The following is a 21,684-nucleotide window of genomic DNA, read 5'->3' on the forward strand; positions in this document are numbered from 1 at the left end:
CCCTTGCCCAAAGCCCCTCTCCAGGTTTCTTGCTGGGACATTGACCACCTTTACTTTAAGCCAAATCCCACTCATTTAAGAAACCTTCTGACCAAGATCCCTTGGCAAATGTCTCCAAGCTGTTAAAGAGCTCATCTCAAATTAGGCATTAGTAACATTTGCTGCCCATTGGGATTTTTCAGGTTTCACTCTAAAAAGGGTCCAGAAATGCCCCTGGTTGGATCATCCCCTTCTGAGGCCAAATATGAAAAGAAAAAATAAAGGAAAAAAAGGCAGGATTTTAGGTCAGATTTGGCAGAGAAAAAAACAGAGTCTCCCACTAAAGGGCATGAAAAACACTTTTCATTTCCCCCTAGGATTTCCTTCCAGAAGGGCAGGTCTCCAATAGCCTGTTTTTCCCAGAAAGGCCAAAGAGAACTGAGGAACTCACAGCTTTGTGACTCCGGAGACACAACACAACCAAAGGGGAAATGCTCTTTAGTCACACCATTTAAACCACTGTTTTCATTGGATGCTAATTCATTCACTTTTAATCCAAAATCCCTGCTAAAGTGGGAAATAAACCACCCTCCCACGTCACCTCTGGAAAAAGAGATCTCCCGTTCAGCCCTTTGCCTCTCCAAGGAGACTTCCAGGAAAGAGAAGATTTAACCTTTCTGATGTCTGACACCACCACATCTATTCCTACAGCAGGAACAGGCTTAAACAGAAAATGCATGCTCAGGCTTGCTAAGCACTATCAAATGGAACAGGGGGTTGTGATTCAGGGACACAAGGTGGTGGGGCTCCCCCTTGCCCTGCAGATCTCGAGTGGCAGTGGTGCTCTGAGCATCCCCCAGAGCCTCACAGTGCTCTTTCTCTTCACTGATGCCTCAGTCTCTCTCAGTCCTAAACCAGCAGATCACCACTGTGATATCCCCTCATCCTAGAGAGGTACCCAATCATTCCCGTCTTTAGAGGAGAGGATGGGTACCAATCTGATGGGCTGGAAATCCAGGCTGGCATTCCCCCACCCTGTACTTGGGACCAGAAATGAATGACAGCAAGGACTCAGCAGAGCCTAAAAGACATCAGTTCAGCTACAAGGAGTCCAGTGCCCACACTGATGCTGTAACCACTGCACACTCCATCCCTACTGAGCTTCTGCAATTCACCCAGCATGAAACTTAAAGCAATTCCAAGGACACTTCACATCCCTCTCCTCATGATGGATGCACACTCACCTACCCCTGCTCTGCAGCCCCTCACTGATTCAATTACAGTCCCCATCTCTTCGATTGAATTTAGCATAAAGTGATGCTCAGCTCGCACTGGCTGCTGAGAGCAAAGTGCCCCTCTCCCTCCTGCTCAGCCACAGTGAGCTGGGAGGCTTCCCAGCCTCAGCTGCCTGGGAATATTAAAGCCAGGAGAGGAGATTTTCCTCTGGTTCACGAAGATGCTGCGAGGGCTGGAGCAGCTCTGCTCTGGAGCCAGGCTGAGAGAGCTGGGCTGGGGCAGCCTGGAGAAGAGAAGGCTCCTGAAGGGGAGACCTGAGAGCAGCTCCAGTGCCTAAAGGGGCTGCAGGAAAGCTGGAGAGGGGCTTGGGACAAGGGCCTGTAGGGACAGGCCAAGGGGAATGGCTTTAACCTGCCCGAGGGGAGACTGAGATGAGCTCTTAGGCAGAAGCTCTTCCCTGTGAGGGTGCTGAGGCGCTGGCACAGGGTGCCCAGAGAAGCTGTGGCTGCCCCATCCCTGGCAGTGTTCAAGGCCAGGTTGGACACAGGGGCTTGGAGAAAGCTGCTCCAGTGGAAGGGGTCCCTGCCTGTGGCAGGGGTTGGAGCTGGGTGAGCTCTAAGGTCCCTTCCAACCCAAACCATTCTATATGATTCTGATTCCCAAGGGAAGAGCTCTGTTTCTCCCTCTTCCATCAACCTGCTTCCCCCAGTAATATTCACCTGTGCTGGTGAAAGAGGCAGCCCAACCCACATGAGCTGAGCACCCACAGCTATCTCTAAAGCACAGGATCCTGCAGACCTTTGGGGTGCAGCCAGAGATGACAGAGACGTGACGGACTGATGGAGACATGGGACAAAGCTCTACAGGTGGCATGTGTCCCTGGAGCCCAGCCCCTGCCCAGCTCAGTGCTCCTGTGCACAGGGGAGGCTGGAGCAGGGAATTGGGCTGACAGGGCTCTGGGAACTGGCCTCCTCGCTATTGTTTTCATTCAGGGAGGCTGCTGCTGTGCCTGCCAATATTTACACAGAGAAAACAGGGTTTAATCTCCCCGTGCTGGGAAAGGAGGATGCAGATGGCGTGAAGGGGGTGTTTGCGACCAGATAAAGCCAGCAAGTGAAGTGGCTGCCAGTTGCTTTCTGCCTGCCTTCACCCGGCCTTTGGGACAAACATGTTATTGCAGGTGCTGTGTGCCCAAACACACGGGAGCTCAGGGAGCCCACGGCAGCACCAGATCCTGTGCCAAGACCCCGCGCCAGTGGGGAGAGCAGGAGGAAAACACGGGTGTGTATCACAGAGGACCCACACGAGCCAACACAAGCCCCAGATGGGCCCTGTTACAGCCAGGAAAAGGTTCCTTCTGCTCCATGGGAAAAGCTCACCCCTGTGGGTGCTCCCGCAGGCTGAGACCCAGCCCCGCTGCACCCAGGGAAAGGAGAGGCAAGGGGTCTGGCCAAGCAGAGCTCCTGGCTGCCCCAGCAGCCACCAACCAAAGAGGGACTGCTGGCTCTGTAGCCCATAGAGCAGCTGAGGAGCAGCCAGAGTACAGCAGCACATCACAGGAGGGACCTCCAGACCCTACCCACCAAGACCCCACGCTGCAGACGTGCCCCTTTGGCAGGACCCAGCACAAGAGCATCAGGTACACAAGTGTGGCTGTACACGACACTACAACACTAAGATGAAACAACAGCAACGAGGCAGACTCAGCCTGACACCTCTCAGTGACCAGCCTGGCCAGGGGCTGTTCTCATCCCATCACCACCTCCCTCACTGTGCCAGCAGACACGCTCCCAGGGGTGCTCAGGTCCTTGGGTGGGTGTTCCAGCCCCACAGACCAGGAGGATGCACTTCTCCTTTCCGCAGGCTCCTCTCCTCTGCAGGGTTTATGGGTCAGGGTCAGGGCTCCCAGCCCAGCTCCTCTCTGCCCAGCTCCTGGCCTCGAGCATTCAGAGCATTGGTCCTCAGCCAAACCCCACAGAGATCCCAGAGGGGAAGTACCTCGGAAACGGGCTCCAGACTACAATAGCTTTAAATCTCAGAGCAAACCTCCCACCGGCAGAACTGCAGCCCTGGGAATATCCTGTGCACAAAACACGGGCAGCAGATGCCTGGTATTTCATAACCCAGAGCCAGGCCTGACGAGAAAGCTCAATTTGCTTCTGTGCTGAGCTGTGCAGGGGGGTGAAGGGGGCCACGTCTCTTCCTGTGGGTTTTGGACTGCTGGGCACGCTGGTGGTGCCCAGAGAACAAACACTGGCAATAAAAACAGGGGCCCTACTGAAAGCCGGGATGACCGAAAGGTGACAGGGTCTCCTGAGTGCTTCAGCAGATGATGTGCATGGAGATGCTGCTTGCAGGGCACAGCAGCCTCTCCAGAGATGTGTGGCTCATTGCTGTGTGTCTTGTTTTCAAGACAGGGAGGCTCTATAGATGAAGGCAAAGGACAGATGTGCCCATGCTTCCTTGTGACACCAAGGGCTAGCTCCTAGGAAATGGGTTTTGATTGTCCTACAGATGCACATGGGTGCTCTGAGAGGCACTAAGATGGCAAAGTGGACCTGTTACTTCATGGTGCAGAGCCAACCAGTGTCTCTAGCTCACCCCAGGCTGGTCAGACCCTGTTGCACTCAGATGCTGCTGCTAAGGAGAGAGTGAATGGAGTGATGCCTTGGGAACACAGCATCATGGCACAGCTTGGAGGATGCTCAGCCTCCAGGAGGAAAAGCCAGCCTGAAGAACCTTGTCCACCCACTTTGGAGCAGGCAGCAAGGACACAGGGCATGGACTTCACAGACCAGCACGTTGTCCTTAAGTGGATCATCAGATAACAGCCTTCACAGGAAACTCCAGCCTTGAGACTATGCAGGCATGGAGCTCCCAGTGCAAACATCACAGGCAAACAGAGAGCAGGTCCACGGCCCTCCCATTCTGCAAACTCTCAGGCAAGAGGGCTCAGGGCTGAGCGGCCCCAGTGCCAAGAACACCAAGCTTCCCCGCTGCAAACACAGCCCCAGAGACATCCGTCCCTCTTCCCCCATTTCAGCACCAAAGCGCTCCAGCCCATGCAGCCAGCCCCAGGGAGCAGCAGTTCCACCCTAAAATCACTCACAGGTGCCTGGGGCTTTTAAACATCTCTCCAATAGTGACACTGCACCGTATCAGCTTGGGGTTGAAGTGTGTACAGATCCCCACACCAGGGAAGCAGAGTGCCCCTGGTTAGCCCTTTCTCCAGCTGGGACACAAACGTTTCCTGCTCTCCCAGCACTTCCAGCCCTGCCTGCAGTGCCCGCTCCACCCCAGGCAGAGGATGGCACCTCACTGCAGTACAAGCCCATCTGACAAGTAACAGCCCCCAAATCTGACAAGCGTCATCACTTTTCCTACTATGACTTAAAGGAAATTGAGATGCCATTTCAACAGAGCTCACAGTTCACTCCACAGACAAGCACACATCTCTTGTACCTTCTTTCATCCTGTGCACGGCACCCAATGCCAGCCAATACTCGACTTCCTCTCATCAGGAATGTAAATCCCGCCTATAATCACACCCTGGCATCCGGGTGACTGTCACAGCACCGAATTCAGGGTTTTCTGTTCCAGTGAGGCTGAGGGAGTGCTAAATCACTGCTCTGCCCTGTCAAGGGGCTGAGGTTAAACCCCTCTGGCCAGTGCTGCTCTGGGGTCAGCGCTGGGCACAGCTCCACGTCTCATTCACAGCCTCGAGGTTTCCTGAGCTCATGGCTCTAACCTGACCTTTCTGTCATTGCTTTTTGTGGGTATTTTCTTGCATTTAAGCACTAAAAGCATAGAGGAAGCACTTAAAAAGGAAGGATCAAGACACCTCACAGACTGCTCAGGCCTCACCAAGAAGACGACTAACTGGGATGGGGTGGAAACCACAAGAGCAGAGCCCACCCCAGGGCACCAGATCCCCCTTAATGCTGGGAAACAGGGAAAAGGGAACAACTTCCTTTGCTTTGGCCCTTGCCAAAACCATCACATTTTGGTCAAAAGCAAATTCAATACAAAATGCAGGTCTTTGGGCCATCGCTTTGGGGTTAGAGAACAGATTGCAAAGTTGACTGAATCCCAAACTTATCATTACTAATGCCATCCTCCCAATGCAGGAGCTCATGGCTGCTGATCATCCTTCCCCCACAAGCCTTTCTCAGTCCCTTCTGACCCTCATGGACCTGTGTGTACAGTCCTGCTCTCCCTGTGATCACATGGAAACACACCATCAGCTTACATCCAACTTAACCAACCCCCAATGCTCTATCACTCAACCGTTCTCATTATCCACTGCTTCCCCACAGTTCAAGTCAGATGCACACTTTAGCAAGCATGATTTGCTGTTTCCTACCATGCCAATGCTGACTGCCTGCAGTTAAGCAAGAGCCAGGCTTCCCAAGCCCTCCCTGGCAGAGCAATCCTCACGGAAGATGATGCTGGGGTTACAGACCAGAGTTTAAGGTTCCTTCCGACACAAACCAGGCTGTGATTCCCCATGCAGAGTTAGGATGTGCATCTCCAAGGCAAAACAAGATCAACCACAGATTCACAGCATCACTGGGCTCGGCTCTGTGGGTGTGCTCATCCCAGCAGGCCAAGAAGTTGCTATTGGAAAGATTTTGTGTCGGAGCAGCTTCCCAAGAGGAACGTGTCTGCAGATGAAAACTTCCAGAGGAAAAGATCCATTTGCTCGTGCTTTTCAGATGAAAAACTTACTGAGCTGTTTGACTTTAAGTCAATTCAGTCTGAATATGTTGGGTTTGAATCAAAGCCTTCCAACAATGCAATAAAACACTGATCTGCAGTTTCCTATCAGTGGGATATTTCCGGAGCAGGGAAGGGTGTGAAGGCAGCCCTGGACCACATTCACATCTCTGCACTGGCTCCCTGTGGGGCTGCTGATTCCCACCACAGGCAATGCTTTCTCTGACAGGTTTTACACATGTCATGACAGGAGGTGTCCATGTCCCACAGGGAATGGAATTTGGGCAGGGGGGAAACGGAACCCAACTCACACACTCCAAATTCTATGGGATGCAGACACACGGGTCCACACTGAACCAGCCCAGAGCTTCCACGGGCAGAATCTGTTCAACTGACTTTGAACTGTTTCATTTAGATTTAAAACACTAAAATGAAACGCACGCTGGACCAGGTTCACATGCACTGGGAGCACTTCTTCACGTGCCAGTTGGCAAGTAGAAAAATCAGACAAGCTTCCCCGTGTACACAGCATTCCCCAGATCAACCGGTACCACTTCCCCTCCCAAACCCTGGCTTGCTTCTGTGCTGGGACTACTGCAGCTACCCCATGACCACAGGAGGAGCAAAAGCCCCAAGAGCAGACAGCTCAGGGGAGAACCTTCCTCTCTTTCTGCATTCTTTCCAACACCAGCCTCTATTTAGCCCTTCCAGGAGGCCACACGTGTCCCACCAGGATCGGGCCACTCGTACTCGGGACCTCTGAGCACTGCAACTCACACCCTGGGGAGCTGTAAAACAAATCCCCCTCTGCTGTAACCCGCACCAGGCTGTAAAGATCACTGTAGATAACAGGATGCACAGGACCTAAGCTCCGTGGAGTGATTTATTGACACGTGATTAGGCAGGATGAGCAGCAGAGGCTGTTTTATGGCACTCCAGTTTCTCCTGAAAGCTGGAATTTTCACGTTTAAAATCAACGAAGCATCTCACAGACATTGAAACTTACTTTTCTTTTGGGTCACACCAGATCTGAATGCAAAACCACAACCTTATGGGTTAGAACTTTATCACAAACCTTCCAGATGAGAAGGAGCCGGAGAGAACAGCTCGAGGCCTCAGCAAAGAGCTCTTCCTGCAGCAAACATGAAATCAGCCCAGCCCCATGGGCTCCCTCTCGACTCTCAGCAGCACTAAACACATTACAGCTCATTGCAGATGATTTGTGGGTTAGAAACAGCAGCATGAGAGCGTCCAGCAATGTCCAGGCCCTGTCACGGCAGCACAATGGATGTGTCTGCCCAGATCACAGTGACAGAAGAGCTCAGTGACGAGCACCAAACCCCCCCAGACCCATCACATCCACCCTGGAGAGGGCCGGCCGGCAGAGCTGAGACAGGGAAAGGCTCCTGGCAGGGTAAGGAGGTGCTGGCAAGTCCAGGGATGGAGCAGTGGCTGCAAAGAGCCTCTGTAAAGAGCAGATGAGGAGGGGGAGAAACTCTCAGGGTGCATGGGACCAGAAAAGCTGTGTCCACACAAGCATCATCCCCTCCTGCATTCTTACACAAAGCTTTCCAGTTGCCACAAGCAGTGGCAGTGGGACAGCCACGTCTGCCAGCAGCACCCAGCCACAGGGCCCTGCTGCACCACATCACTGGGATGCTGAGGGTGCCAGGAGTGTGCCAGCACCAGCACCCTGCCAGGGCGTCCTGCTGAGCCTCCTCCCAGCACCATGAACCCAGACAGCCTGAGCGCATCCCCAGAGCGGAGCCAGGCCCTCTCCATGGGAAGCCATCCCTACAGAGGGAAACTGTCCCAGTGCCACTGTCAGGAAGGAGGCTGAGCCTTGCATCAGAGCAAAAAGAGGTCCCACAGTACCCCACAGACACCACATCCATCAGACAATGGGGAGAGCTGGCCCCAAAGACCCTCATGAACCACTGCAGCAAGTGAGTGATACTTCACTGGACCCAAACCCCAGCTTTCATTTGACAGCAGGCCATGCCTTGAACCCACCCCACTGCAAAAATAACCTGAACACCACAAACTGATGATCCCACCAGCCCCTGCAACCCCGCTGGGTGCAGCCAGCCTGCAGGAATGCCTTTGAGGGGGGCCATGCTCTCCCTCCCACCAAGACTTAAAACCTCCTGGTAACACCCCACACCAACAACCCTGTAACTAAAGCTTTGCTTCTGAAAAGTGAATACAAAGAAGAAAAGAGATGACCTGAAGGTGATTCTCTTCTTAGCTTCCCTGCAGGAAAACGATGCTCGGATGCTCGCAGGCTGGCTCCCACAGCACCATGCCGTCAGTTAAGAGTCTCCCTTTGCTTGAGGACAGTTCATTGAGCCACACAACCTACACACAGCACAAGGGTGAGGTTTCTGCTCTCATACTTCACCAGCCCCGTCCCTGCAGCACTGCAGGTCACTGTTCCCAGAAGAGCAGCCACGGGGGAGTCAGGAGGGCACCGTCCTGCCCTGGGTCACTGCTGACTCGCAGGCACGTCCCTCCTGCACCTCAGCTTCCCCTTTGAGCCACAATTACCCATTGCTGGAGAGTCTGATGAGACCCACAGCTAGAACTGCTCCACTGGCCCCCGAAGCATGAAGACTGGTCTTTCTATCTGTGCTTTCTACACACACAGAAGCCACCTTCTTCCCCCCCTTGCAGCAAAGACCCAGCCAAACCACAACACTGGAGAATCACCTCCTCACACCAGCCTGATCTCAGTGCAGACCAGCAGCCTCAGAGCAGCCCGTGGGGTCTGGGAGGGAAGGGGTAGCACAGGGGATGTCCTGCACAGCAAGGTGCTGTCTTTGAGCCAGAAGATGCCCCAGTGTCACCTGAAAGCCCTGGGCTAGCGCAGGGTGTGAGCAGCCGCTCCGGGGTATGGGCACGCAGCAAACCTGCTGGTCACTGCAGGTCAGGAAACTCCTGCTCCACTTGCAACCTGCTCCAAAATACCTGCAGGAGGAACTGGATAATCCCACAGCAGTGACCGGTTCACATCTACTGTCCTCTGGAAGAGCATGCGTGTAGGAAAGCAAATGTTTCACATTTTACATACAACTACAACACTCTGACTGCAACAGATGTCACTGACAGAGAATCACAGGATCCCAGCCTGGTTTGCATTAAAACTCATCCAGCTCCAACCCCTGCCACGGGCAGGGACCCCTTCCACTGGAGCAGCTTGCTCCAAGCCCCTGTGTCCAACCTGGCCTTGAACACTGCCAGGGATGGGGCAGCCACAGCTTCTCTGGGCACCCTGGGCCAGCGCCTCAGCACCCTCACAGGGAAGAGCTTCTGCCTAAGAGCTCAGCTCAGTCTCCCTGTTTTCATCTTAAAGCCATTCTCTGATCTCAATGACCAGAGCAATTAGAGCCATTTAAGCCCCTCAAAAGCTTATGCACTTCATTAAGCCTTAACAAAGACAAGTTTTCACCTCTCAGGATCTCATGAAACATCCCTCTCTCTTTCAGTCACTTTACTTAAGGGGCCCAAAGCACTGAATTACATGTCAGGCTCTGAATGCATCTTTCCAAATGCATGAGAAACGTTGGGTGCCTCATATCCCACTGTTGGGATATCGCTGAGGAACACCCATCACAGCCCTTCTGAGTCACAGCACAGGATTAGGGTATGGAGACATCAACATGCCTGGTGTTCCATAGGGACACGCACTGAGCAAACCCCTGAGGAGGCAGCTCCTGCCCGACCGCCCCAGGAAGAAACAGAGGAGACAAGGGAGGAACAGGAGGAAAACATAAGAGACAGTTACCCAGCAAGTCATGCCCTGGCCCAGGTCCCAGCCACTCAAGGTGAGCAACTGTCAGTCTGGACATTTTCACCCAGCTTTCACAATAACTTGTTCTTTCACAGTGCTGCTGAGCAGAGTCTGCCCTTCCTCCTCTGTGCCCTGGGGATCTTCCCCAGACCCGCGTTTCCATCTCTGGAAATACAAAGCCTTGAAAGCAGGAACACAGTAAAGTCACTGGAAAAGGACAAAAAGCCCCAGCATCCAACGATCAGATGGGTCCAGTCACTATGAGCCAATTCTGCAGCCTCCTTGGCTGCTTCACAGCACAAACGTAACTGTGCCAATGTCTGAGTGATTCCAAACGTGTTTAGAGCATTTAGCCATGTACCAGCCACACATGACTTTAGAGCTATCATTATATGCCCTTTAGACTGAGCTTCCTTATTTTATTTGAGGGCTTCACACCCAGTGCTTGAAGACAAGAAAAGCAAGATGCCTAAAAGATAAAGACAAAAAAGTTGGCAAGGAAATCTGCCCCCAGGCAAAAGAATCCCAGGGTAAGACAAAGTGAGATGCTGTGCACAGGGGCAGGGGACAAGCAAACCTGCCTCAGTGCTGCCCAGCCTCCCCCAGCACAGATTCCTTTTAGCAGCTTCTCACTAAGACATTGTGGCTGCAGCCATTTCCAGACCTCTGGCATATCAAGAAGGAGGTAAAAACCAGCCTGCCCGGTGCTCCTGCGCCAGCAGAAAGGGTCAGAGTTGTTGGTCTGTGTTCAGCTCCCACTACGAAGTTCAATTGGAGAATAGCAGCACTCACCTCTGCAAGGTAAAGGATGCAGAACTTCCGATCTTCTGAACCTATAAAGAAGGAAAAACCAGGATCAGAATTCAGCTACAAGCGCATTTGTACACGCAGAGCCACGGGCAGAGGAGCTGGCGAGGAGACAGCCTTTAATGAATATTTATTGTTGTCACCCCACAGTACCAGGCTGTGATGTGGAGTGATGTACGCTGCATCTGCAGGGCCATGCGCCGGGCAGGCTGCGTTGCATGGCGCTTGCATGGACTCACTGTGCTAACATGGATTCTCCTTTGGGATTGTCCATTGGGATAAAGGTTTGTTTCATTCAGAGGCCACGTCCAGGCTCTTCTGCCCTCCTGCCATGGCACATGCAGCCTGATTCCTCCTCGGCGCTGCAGAGGCCCCCAGTGCACATGGAGCCATCCTGGGCACCATCGGGTCTCATCCCTCTGTGGATGCTTTGCTCCCAGGAACACTGACCAGAGCAGCTCCTGTTCCTACATCCCTGCTCATTCCCGGCTTCCAGCCCCAGGCCCTTGGTAAGGCTGGTGGCAGCTCTGGCCAGCACTGTCCGGCCCAGCCTCCACCAGTGCCAGTGGCTGGGGTCAGCACCTCTCCAAGGAAAGGGAGCCAAATTCCAGGGCAATGGGAAGTGATTGATGTGGGGCAGAGCCCATCCTGCTCCATCAGGCTGAGGGCAAACTCCCCAAGCTCCCACCAGTGTGGAGCTCAGGAGACCTGGCCAAGAGACCAAGAGACTTGCACTTCCAGGGCTTTGGGAAAGGACATGATGTTGGAGGCAATGCAGTGACCAGCACTGCAATCCACATCTCACTGGACCATGCGGAAGCCCAGCACAGCTCCTCATCTTGCTGCCAGCTATCCCAGGGGATGTATCATGCCCCAGCTGCTCCACCAGGCTGGTTTCTGCAGGCCTGGCCTTCTCTGTACCCAACAAGAAGGCATTCCTGAAGATTTGCCCTGGTTTTTGATCCCTGTTGATGAGATGTGAGTGTCCCCAGCGCCAAGAGAAGCCAGCTCCTGGCATACATCAGCCGCACAGGAGGACATGAAGCTGCCACAGGACAGGGCCACCCCAGCTCTGAAGCAGGACATGCCATCCCCTGCAGCCTGCTCTCTCCTTCTCACCACCGTGCCCTGCACCAGCTTTCCTCTTGGTAGCTGGGCTGCAGCTTTCATCACCCTTTTAATGATGCCATGAGGTCAGAGCCGCAGCCTGGGCACGCTGCACATCCCATTCAGAGCAGTGTCAGCACAAGCTCTGCTTCATTTCAACAGCCTGGGCTGCACTGATGATGGGACCAGGCTCTGTGCAGGGCTGGAAACATCCTGTTCCCCAAAGGAAAGCAATCCTGCTGCAAGCAGCAGCTCAAGTGTCAAGAGAAGAGCTTGTGACCCATTGAGGGACTCACTGATGCGTCTTGAGTCACCCCACGGACAATGTGAAACCCATGAAGAAGTGCAATGGCCTGGAGCCATTTGCTGGGTGTCTCTTCCCCCTGGGAACATAGACCTGCCTCTGCCAGCTCCACTTTCAATGCACATTGCAGGATACGGGCTGGACACCACCATGGGGACAGCAGGACACTGCCACAGCAGCACTGGAGCCAGAGCCACCCAGAGAGCTGCTGTGGACCACTTGGATGAGGAGCCCCTGTGGGTTTGAATGAGCTTCACCCTGCTCCACCCTGGGCAGTGTGAGGGTCAGGGAAGCAGCCTGGCGCCACGGCTGCCAGCGCAGGGCCCAGCACCGCCCCTCAAAGCTTCACTTCCAGAAGGAGAATGATGCTGCCGTGCCTCCCCCCCTGCACCACAGGAAAACCCTTCCCTGCTCTCCAACAGCAGTGTCCAAGCTCTCCCAGCACCCACTTCCCTAAATCCCAGCTGCACCATCAGGGAGCATTTTCCTTGCAAAGCCAAAGCCTCTGATGGGAGCTCCTCAGCCACTGCTTCTCCCCTCGAGGGAGGGTTTGGAGGCAGGACCTGAGCCTGCTGCTGGCACACCACGAGTCCACCATCCCCTTCTGCAGCTTCTGCTTCCCCAGTGGTCACCAGTACAAAACCCACCCCTCTTCTCCACCGGGGTCCCTGCTCCTCCCTGCAGCACGACCAAAGCTCGCCAGGCTGCCCTGCGAGGCAGACTGCAGAACAACATGGCCCTTTCCAACATGAGCCACTGCCCCTCAGGAGCTTTAACCAGGCTGATGTGAGGAACAAGTCACCTTCTGGAGACAAGCACCCTCAGATGGTGCTGGAGTGTAACAGCCCTGGGAATGACCCTGCTTCCCTTGGGCCTCTCTATTCCTCCTGCAGTAACAAGTGACCCCAACAAAGCCCGAAACCATCAGAATTCAGCTCCTTTTCAAATTCCTCTCCATTGAGCTTTCAATCTTGGCATTAGCAACCTCCATAGCCAGCAGCTTCTATCCCCTGTCCTGCCAGCACTCACTGCTATGCGTGGCCAAGCAGCCCAGTGCCTATAGGACACAAAGCAGGGAGCCAGCCTAGGCTAAGGAGCTGCTCGAATCCCATTTTCTACCAGGAATTGCCTTTAGAGAGACAATAAATGGGAGGTGAGAGACTGGCCCCAGCGCAGCAGCTGGGCTCGAGCCAGCGCCCGTCCCCAGCGAGGGCAGAGCTGGGAAGGGCAGATCCGAGCGCAGATTTCAGCACAAACCGGGCTCTCTCCCATGAAGGTTCTCCCAGTGTCTGGAGGGTGAGGCTGGGGCACTGGAGGCTGCTGTGCCCTGCGCTCCGCTCATCTCCTGCACCCCAGACCACAGAGGCCACCAAAGACAAGGGGAGAGGCACAACCTTGTGCCGGGGACGTGGCAGCTCAGGCTCACGTGGGGCTGCATTCCCTATGGAGCGCCACATCCCCACCTTTCTGACAGCCGGACAGCGCTCAGGCTCAGGCAGATTCCGGGGGAAGCTGAAGGAAATAAGCAGGAGAAGAAACCAAACTCACTTGAGGCTATTTCAGCTCCTTCCTGCTGGGTAGTGGCAGGGGCTGGCTTGTGTTCACTGAAGCCGTGCCTGCCCCAGGGCTGGGCTGCTGCGAGTGCTCGGCAGAGACAAGAGGAGCTGTGAGTTTCGTGGGGACACGTCCCGCTCTGCAGCTCAGCCCCGGCCCACGCTGGCTGTGGGGCAGGACTCACCCAGCACAGCAGCAGCCTTCAGCACCGCCCCACACCTCCTGTGCAAGCCCAAGGAAAACACCCACTGGCTGCAGGGTCTGGGTGCTGTGTGCCAGGAACCGGGCCAAAAAGATGGGAAAAGAGGGAAGATGGTCCTGGCTCCTTTTCACAGCTCCTCGTGTGGCCCAGGGGACCATGGCAATGTCCATGGCAAAGGCAGGACCCCTCCTGACCACCCCATGTCTGCTCCACAAAGATGGGTCTCAGGGAGGGTGCTGCAGGGCCCTGGGTACATCAGGAGAGAGGAAGGTTCTTCTGCACACCCAAACCTGGCTACCAAGAGGGGACAAGCTTGTCACCCTCTGTGGCACATGCCCCTGGGGAGGTGTGGCAGGATGCAAGCCCTGGATGCTATCAAGGAATCATGGAATGGTTTGAGCTGGAAGGGACCTTAAAGCTCACCCAGCTCCAACCCCTGCCACGGGCAGGGACACCTTCCACTGGAGCAGCTTGCTCCAAGCCCCAGTGTCCAACCTGGCCTTGAACACTGCCAGGGATGGGGCAGCCACAGCTTCTCTGGGCACCCTGGGCCAGCGCCTCAGCACCCTCACAGGGAAGAGCTTCTGCCTAAGAGCTCATCTCAGTCTCCCCTCGGGCAGGTTAAAGCCATTCCCCTTGTCCTGGCCCTACAGGCCCTTGTCCCAAGCCCCTCTCCAGGTTTGTTTCTTTCCAGCATCACTGGGCAGCAGGGAGAAGCTGTGGCAGGACAGAAGACTCACAAATCACACTCCTGGCCTTCATCTTGGAGCTGTTTGCTGCAAGATACAGCGGGGTGGGATGTCAAGGACAGCAAAGCAGCACGAGAAGTCCTTGTTTGCAGGATCCCAGCTCAGTCCTGAGGTTCCTCATTCCAGCTGCAGAACAGGAGCGCTCTTCCCTGTCCCAAAGCCGAGTGCACCCCCCCGGGGTGGGGGCAGGATCCCAGCAATGCGGTGACCTTCACGTGGAAATTCCCACAGTCTCTGCTGGGGAAGCCAGCCCTGTCACACTGGAAACGTTGGCTGGTGGGGTGCTCATCAGCCCTGCTCGGCTTCTAAAGCAGGAAGACAGCACATTGTACAGCAGATCACACTGATTTGCTTTCGCACAGTGCAGCGAGCGGCAGCAACAGGAAACACCACAATGGTCTGCAGTGCACCGGAGATGTCCCGATTGTTGTACTCAGCAATACGCCTGTTCCTATTCATGCGCCGTTCAGTCCTTCAGGAGACCAACAGAAAAGCCCTGCCAAAAGGGATGGACACCTTTTCGCTCGCTCCACCTGCCTTTGAAGCGGCCCTGCCCAAAGCAGGAGGGTGAGCTGCCTCGGAACCGACTGTGCCGGATTCCTGGTGCACGGGGGTGGTTCAGTGCTGCAGAGACAAGCACCCCCTTCAGAGGCTTGTTAAAGCTCTTCCAGATGTGATCCAGCCCAGTTATTACGGCAACAAGGAAGTAAGTGGCAGAAAAGCACTCACGAAATCCAAGTGCTCTGCCTGAGGTTAGGAGGCACATTCCTGTGCTGAGCTGTGAACAGATCTGGGTGCACAGAGCCAGGACCAGAATCACCGGGGAAGCTGATTCCTTCAAGGAGGTGAAGAAGAGCGGAGTTATTCCAGAGGCTCGGAGAGCAGCCGGCAGCACACACGTGCTCCGGGAGCAGACACTGACCAACAGCTGAGCACTCCATCCAGGAACAGTTTCCTTTGGCTGTTTCTTAGAAATAAGCAGCACCAAGAACAAACCCCACAAACCCCAGGGAAGCCTCAGGGGCTTTTCTAAACGGCTCGTGCCGTGGTGCCCCATCACTCTCGCTGTGTTTCTGCCCCCAACAAAGAGGTCCGTGAGTGAATCCGGGAGCAGAAATTATGGAAATGGGAAATAACAACTGAGAGGCAGCCTGCGGTGCCCTGCTCAGCACTGCGGATCACCAGCACTGAGGCTCACAACAACACGGGGCACATGGAAAACGCGGCCCATCCACAGAGTCATGGCAAGGGGCAAAATCCAACCAGAAAATGATCCCTTTGGAGGAGCAGCCCGGATCTAGGTGAACTCCTTTCGGTCAGGGCCATGGGACTGCATAAAGACATCAGCCCCACGCTGACACAGTCAGGGGACTGCACACAAAACAAACCTGTACCCAAAGGTGACTGCACCAAAGAAGGAACAAGGCGGGATTGGGCTTGGGGCCAAGTGGTTCCACAGTAGCAGATAGAATGTGGTAAAGCAATTCATTTGTTCTCCTTTTGACCCTGAGTAGCTGAAGGCCATCTTTTGTACAGCCTCATTTCAACTCGAGATAACTGATTTCGGATCAGCCCCTGCCCTAGAAGCCCTCTCTGAGCCCTCAGCTTGATGGGAAAGCCTAGCCAACAGAAGGGCATGGTTCACAGCCTGCCGCCGAGGCCAGGGTTTGCTCAAGGTTTGCTCTTTCCTCCTGCATGGGGGAGGATGCCGGTGCAGGGGGAAACTGTGGGTGGTTGAAGGAAGAAGTAGCAAAGGTCAGCAGGGCTCAGCCAGGCTCCCCAAGAGACAACCTCTGAACTCCCTTGAGGGTAACCTCAGACTTCCCCTTCTCCGCCTCGGCAAGCCCCGGCTGCAGGCAGGGTAACGCCAGCGAGGGAACAGCCCAGCACAGCCAGAGCCCGGGGAATGCCAGCCCCAAACCCCCAAGAGATGCACCACAAAGCCCTGGAAAGCAAGGGGTGGTACCCACCTGCCCCCGAGGTGTCCCAGGAGATGGAGCTCCTGGGGACTGGGTTAATGCAGGCACAGGGAGGGTGATGCTGACCCTGCACCCCACTGCAGGATGATGGGGCAGCACCGGTTAGAGTGGAGTAACAGGGTGCTATCCTGCTGCTGGCTAGAAACAGTTATAGCTAGTGGCATGGAAATGCACCAAACTGCTGCCTGCAGACACTCACCCTCCTGGAGCTTGACACTCTGCAGGTAGAGAGGGTTCCTCAGCACGTTGCAGCGCCCAGGCTCGTCCTCCTTGGTGAAGAGCAGCAGGTCAGAGTAGACAAAGAGAGTCACCTGGAAGCACAAAAGCAGAAGCTATGAGACATTCATTGGCACTGGGACAAGGGAAGGTCCTGGGCAGGTTCTCTGCCCTGGGGAGACGCACCAGCCATGGCAGGCAGCCCAGGCACCCTTCCCTAAGGGCTGGTCCCTGCTACACCCCTCGGGGTGCTCCCAGACCAGAGTCCCCCCCACTCAGCAGCCACCCACTGAACCTTGCGGAGTCCCATGACAAGAGGGACAGACCTGCCCGACAGTTTAACTCCACACAAACACACCCTCTGCTCGCTCGTGTCACTTCCCATTTTCATGAGTAATAAATCAGAGGAGCAGGAGGAGGGAATAAGCTGCCGACTAATCCCAGCACGTTGCAGAAGTTGCAGCCTAAAAGCAAACGTGATCTCCCGGGACACTTCTCACTGTTCCCAGGGCTCTCTCTGGGAAAATAACAGTTTGGCTTTTAAAAGAGCAGTTACAGGAAACAAACTTGACACCTTTAAACCACACTGACGGGTGGAAAGCAAACACTGAACCCCCAGCTCCGTGCTTGAGCAGTGTCCTAGAGCCTGGGAGCTACTCCTGAGCAGTGGTAAATGCTTCAGAAGGAAGATTTTGTTCTGCTTCTAGCTTTTGCCTGAGGTCCCTACTTCAATCAGCACAGATCAGTGTGATCTTTAAGTTAAGAACCATAAAGTGGTTTGGGCTGGAAGGGACCTTAAAGCTCATCCAGCTCCAACCCCTGCCACGGGCAGGGACCCCTTCCACTGGAGCAGCTTGCTCCAAGCCCCTGTGTCCAACCTGGCCTTGAACACTGCCAGGGATGGGGCAGGGATGGAGCTTCTATACTGGAGATCCCTGACCCAAGAGCCTACTGGGGGCGAGTAGCTCAGTGCAATCACTGTGCCAGTAGCCAAGGTTGGAGCCTGTCTCACTCTCCAGCTGCAGTCGGGGACATGCAGCGAAATGCAGAAGATGCCAGGAAGCAGCTGCAATGCACCAGGGGGCATTCTGGATACCAGAGCTTCTGCATGCTGCCAAGCCACACGCTGCTCTCGGCCCAGGATGCAGCATGTGAGCACACGGCTGATTCTAACTGCTCCTTGGGATGCTCCCAAAAACCTCCCCCAGCAAAAGGAGAGCTGCTTTGCAAGACTGAACAAAGCAACGAAGGTTTTGTGGCCTTTTAAGCAACCCTTTTGCAAAAGCAGAAAACAATCCAGCATCCCAGGGCCAGGCTGGACAGGGCTTGGAGCAAGCTGCTCTAGTGGAAGGTGTCCCTGCCCGTGGCAGGGGTTGGAACTGGATGAACTTTAAGGTCCCTTCCAATACAAACCAGGCTGGGATTCTATGATCCAGGGGCTCACTGGGAGCTATAGCACCACTGCCACCACCAAGTCACCTTCAAAAGGTGACTCTGCTCTGAGTCACTGTCCCAGTACAGTCTGTCTCCATGCCCGGTGGCTGATGGACACACGTCAGGGGGAGGACAAGCTGGGTACCAGTTCATCACAGGGCGGTGAGCTCATGCCAGGGCAGCAGCATGTGGCTGTGAAACCAAAACCAAGCCCTTGCCACAGGATTTCTCCTTGCTGTGCCAGTTCATTTCTGTGGGATTCTTAATAAGCACAAAGCTACTGGCACAGCTTTAACTGACAATGAGACCAGATAGGGTCTGCTTTTCTCTGTATTACTGGGAAAATCCCTTCCTCTGCTCTCAAGACGCTGTTGGCCTCATGCCCACATTCACCCTCTTCACTACCTCTACTACTACCTTATTATTAATACCAGGAATAACAAAGTACAAACTGCACTATAAACTTTCTCCCATGCCCGTCTCATGTCAAAGATAACTTCTGGGACATGTCTGGTGCCATCCCAGGTCCCTCAGCCTCAAAGAAGAGATGTCCAGGGATTCTGAGCATAGCAACTTGAAGTGAAGGGGTCAGCATCCTGCCCCATCCCTGGCAGTGTTCAAGGCCAGGTTGGACACAGGGGCTTGGAGCAAGCTGCTCCAGTGGAAGGGGTCCCTGCCCGTGGCAGGGGTTGGAGCTGGAGGAGCTTTAAGGTCCCTTCCAACACAAACCAGGCTGGGATTCTGTGAGATGAAAGCAGAATCAGAAAGCGGTCATGCTGGAAATGGAGGAAAGAAAATGAAGACACATGGAAGTTTAAAGGGTAGAAGAAAGATTAGAAGGATCAGCAGGAATAAAAATATCACTTCAAAACCGAGCAGGTTTACACAGGGCAGCATGGAAACAGAAATACACAAAAAGTATTTATAGGTAACATTGTGTTTTTATGAGAAGATAGAACCAGAGTGATCTGGATTGGAGAGGACCTGATTGAATTCAGGATGTAGAGAAGATAAAAGCACAGCCAGTTTGGGTCACATAAGAGCATCTCTATTAGATGCTGCTTCCAGGAAGACACTGGATTTTAGATCAGCTCCACACTGACCAGTTTACAGAGGTCGTGCTGCTCTTCCACATTGCTGGGGGAGGAAAAAGAGGGTGTCCCTTCTACCCCCAAAGCCAGAGCCTGCCAAGAGCACCCCAGCACCGGCCTGGGCTCCAGCAGACCCTGTTCACAGCAGTGGGAGCAGGATCAGCATAGCTGAGCACTGGAAACTCGAAGCATGGATGACCCTAAGGCAGCAGCCAGCAGAGGGGAGGGCTGCAGGGAGTAACCTGGAGCTCTGCCTGGAGTTGCCATCACGCTGCTGACAGGCTGCAACGTGTCTCAAACAGCCCTTTGCAAACAGACCTGGTATCTACCATGAAAAATCACAGGGCCCGTAAAAGAAAAAGAGCAAACAAAAAAGAACCACAGCACCTGAACTCATCCAGGCAAGACACAGAACCCACAAGAGCTGCCTCTTGGCCTGTCAGTGTCTTTGTGGATTTCCCAGAGTTAATTTCCTGCCCCAAAATCAGAAATAAAACAAGTGATGCGATGACAGGACTCTGAAGACAGATACAGGCTCATCTGTGTTATTAGTGATGAAGCCACATGGCAGATGTCACACAGACCATAGGGGGATGGGAATAGGTTTTACAGGGGGGAAAAATGTTCACAGAGGCTGACACTGATGTGTGGGACACAGCACACAGCAAGAAGCAAAGCCTCAGCTGCTGATAGATGTGACTAACTACAGAATATAACCAGCAAGGCATTGCTGCACAAGGAAGGGCCATGTTTAAAGTGCTTCCCACAAGAAAAAACAACACGGAAGCCAGGAGGGAAAGCAGCGGCTTAGTGCGCTTCACAGAATCACTGGGGTTGGAAGGGACCTCTGGAGATCATCCAGTCCATTCCTCACGATGCTTCCCCAGGAGAACAGGAGCTCAATGCCTGGCAGAGCCTGGCCACAGGACGCAATAACCACACATTGTAAAGCAAAGCAGGGTAACAAAAGCATTCTGAAAAGTGCCCAGAAACAAAGCCTTGCAGCCACAGCACCTTCACATTCAACCTTAGGAACTGTTCCTAAGCCCAATCTCTTCTGCTCAAACACCAGCATAAACAGTAGCTGTGCAGATGGGGAAATGGTGAAAAACAAGGAAGAGAAGGATATTCAGAGGCAGTGAAGAAGGGACAGAGTAAGAGGGACCAATGTGGTGGAGGGAATAGGTAAGTGCAGGTTTCTGGTGTTCTCACCCAAAACTGTCTGAAAAAGGCTGAAAACAAGATCTTGAAATGTCTATGCCAGAGAGAAGGGTTTTGGTCAACCCATTGCATTGGCCAAACTCAGCCACCCACTGGAACATGGAGCTGGGAGCCCTGTCCCAGGCCAGCAGTGCCAGGAACTTGCAGTGCAACACTTGGGATGAGAGAGCAAACAAAGCCTCTTGCTGTGCTCTGGACACTCTGGTCCATGACCTCCAGGCTGCTGGCAGAGCTGGGGGCTTTCAGAGCTCAAGGGAGGACCTGATCTGCAAAAAAGAGAGCTGGGAAAGGGATGAGCATGATTCATGCTGGGAAGGTGCCTCAGGGCTTTGGCAAGTTGCCTCCAGGTACATTAGAGATGGACCCACAAGGACAAAGCCCATGTTTGACGCCTCGTGCGCAACCGCAGCATCACGCAGGTTCCTCTGGCACTCCACAGGCTGGAGGGATTTCAGAAGAGCATAAAAGGGGAATTGCAACAAAGTCTAGACAGGATGTGATTAACGCCTGAATAAGGATTTGCCCCAGAGGTAAGGTCAGGGAAAGGACAGATCCTGGCAGGCCTCCAGAGAGATAGGTTCACTCCTTCAGGAGATGGGAGAGTTTGCTCAGTGATGAGGATGCGGGGCCTGATGGCAGAGCTGCCAATGGGGAAAGATTCTGGGTGGGTTTGGGTTTTTTGAGGCTGAAAAGGGCAGAATTAACCAGGATCTCCGGTCCCTGCACCAGGGCCCTCCCCTCTTGAGCTAAAACAGAGCAACATCCAGAAAAAGCCCCTGCAAATCACAGGAGCATGGGTCCAGTTTGAGACAGACGGGGTGGGAAGAGCAGTGGGAAAGTGGAAAACCCCGTGGAGCAAGGAAGAAAGGACCGATTGGAAACAGGACAGCCTCTGTTCAGGCAGCAGAGAAGGCTGGAGAGAGAGAGAGCTCAAGTCCAGCAAAAGGAGAAGTCAGAGCCCTTCTGCACCAGGGGAAGCTCCACTGCGTGTCCAGGCCAGTTTCGGTCTTGCTGGCTTCAGAAGTTTAGGTTCTCTTCTCGCAGCCCATCAGCACCAAAGCAGAGCTCATTGCTCCACTGGAGAAGGGAAGTCTCTGGCTTTCCAGAAAGACCTGCAGCGACCCCTCAAAGCTCTGCAAAGCCTGCCCTGACCCTGTGACACACTGCAGGCATGAGCCAGCCCTTCCATGGGGACATGGCTGATGTCCAGTGTTGCTACCCTCAGCTGTCAGCTCCCAGCAACAGGGAGCCATGCACCCCACTTGGGTTCACACCAAGGGAAAGATCCCTGCCTTCCAA

The 21,684-nt window shown here is 54.2% G+C and overlaps 1 protein-coding gene across 2 annotated transcripts in view; it reads right to left on the reverse strand.

Annotated features, from left to right (window-relative positions):
• RGS3 (regulator of G protein signaling 3) overlaps positions 1-21,684 on the reverse strand; it is a gene marked incomplete at its 5' end in the record, with an annotated part of 69,028 nt that overhangs the window by 23,240 nt on the left and 24,104 nt on the right. For both annotated transcript variants that reach the window (XM_080630489.1, XM_080630490.1), the window contains 2 exons: positions 10,514-10,554; positions 16,623-16,734. In XM_080630489.1, the coding sequence (XP_080486615.1) occupies positions 10,514-10,554; positions 16,623-16,734 (153 nt within the window). The remainder of the gene's footprint in view (positions 1-10,513; positions 10,555-16,622; positions 16,735-21,684) is intronic.

Source organism: Psittacula echo (assembly GCF_963264785.1).
Source record: "Psittacula echo genome assembly, chromosome: 16".
NCBI classification, from domain to species: Eukaryota; Metazoa; Chordata; class Aves; order Psittaciformes; family Psittacidae; genus Psittacula; species Psittacula echo.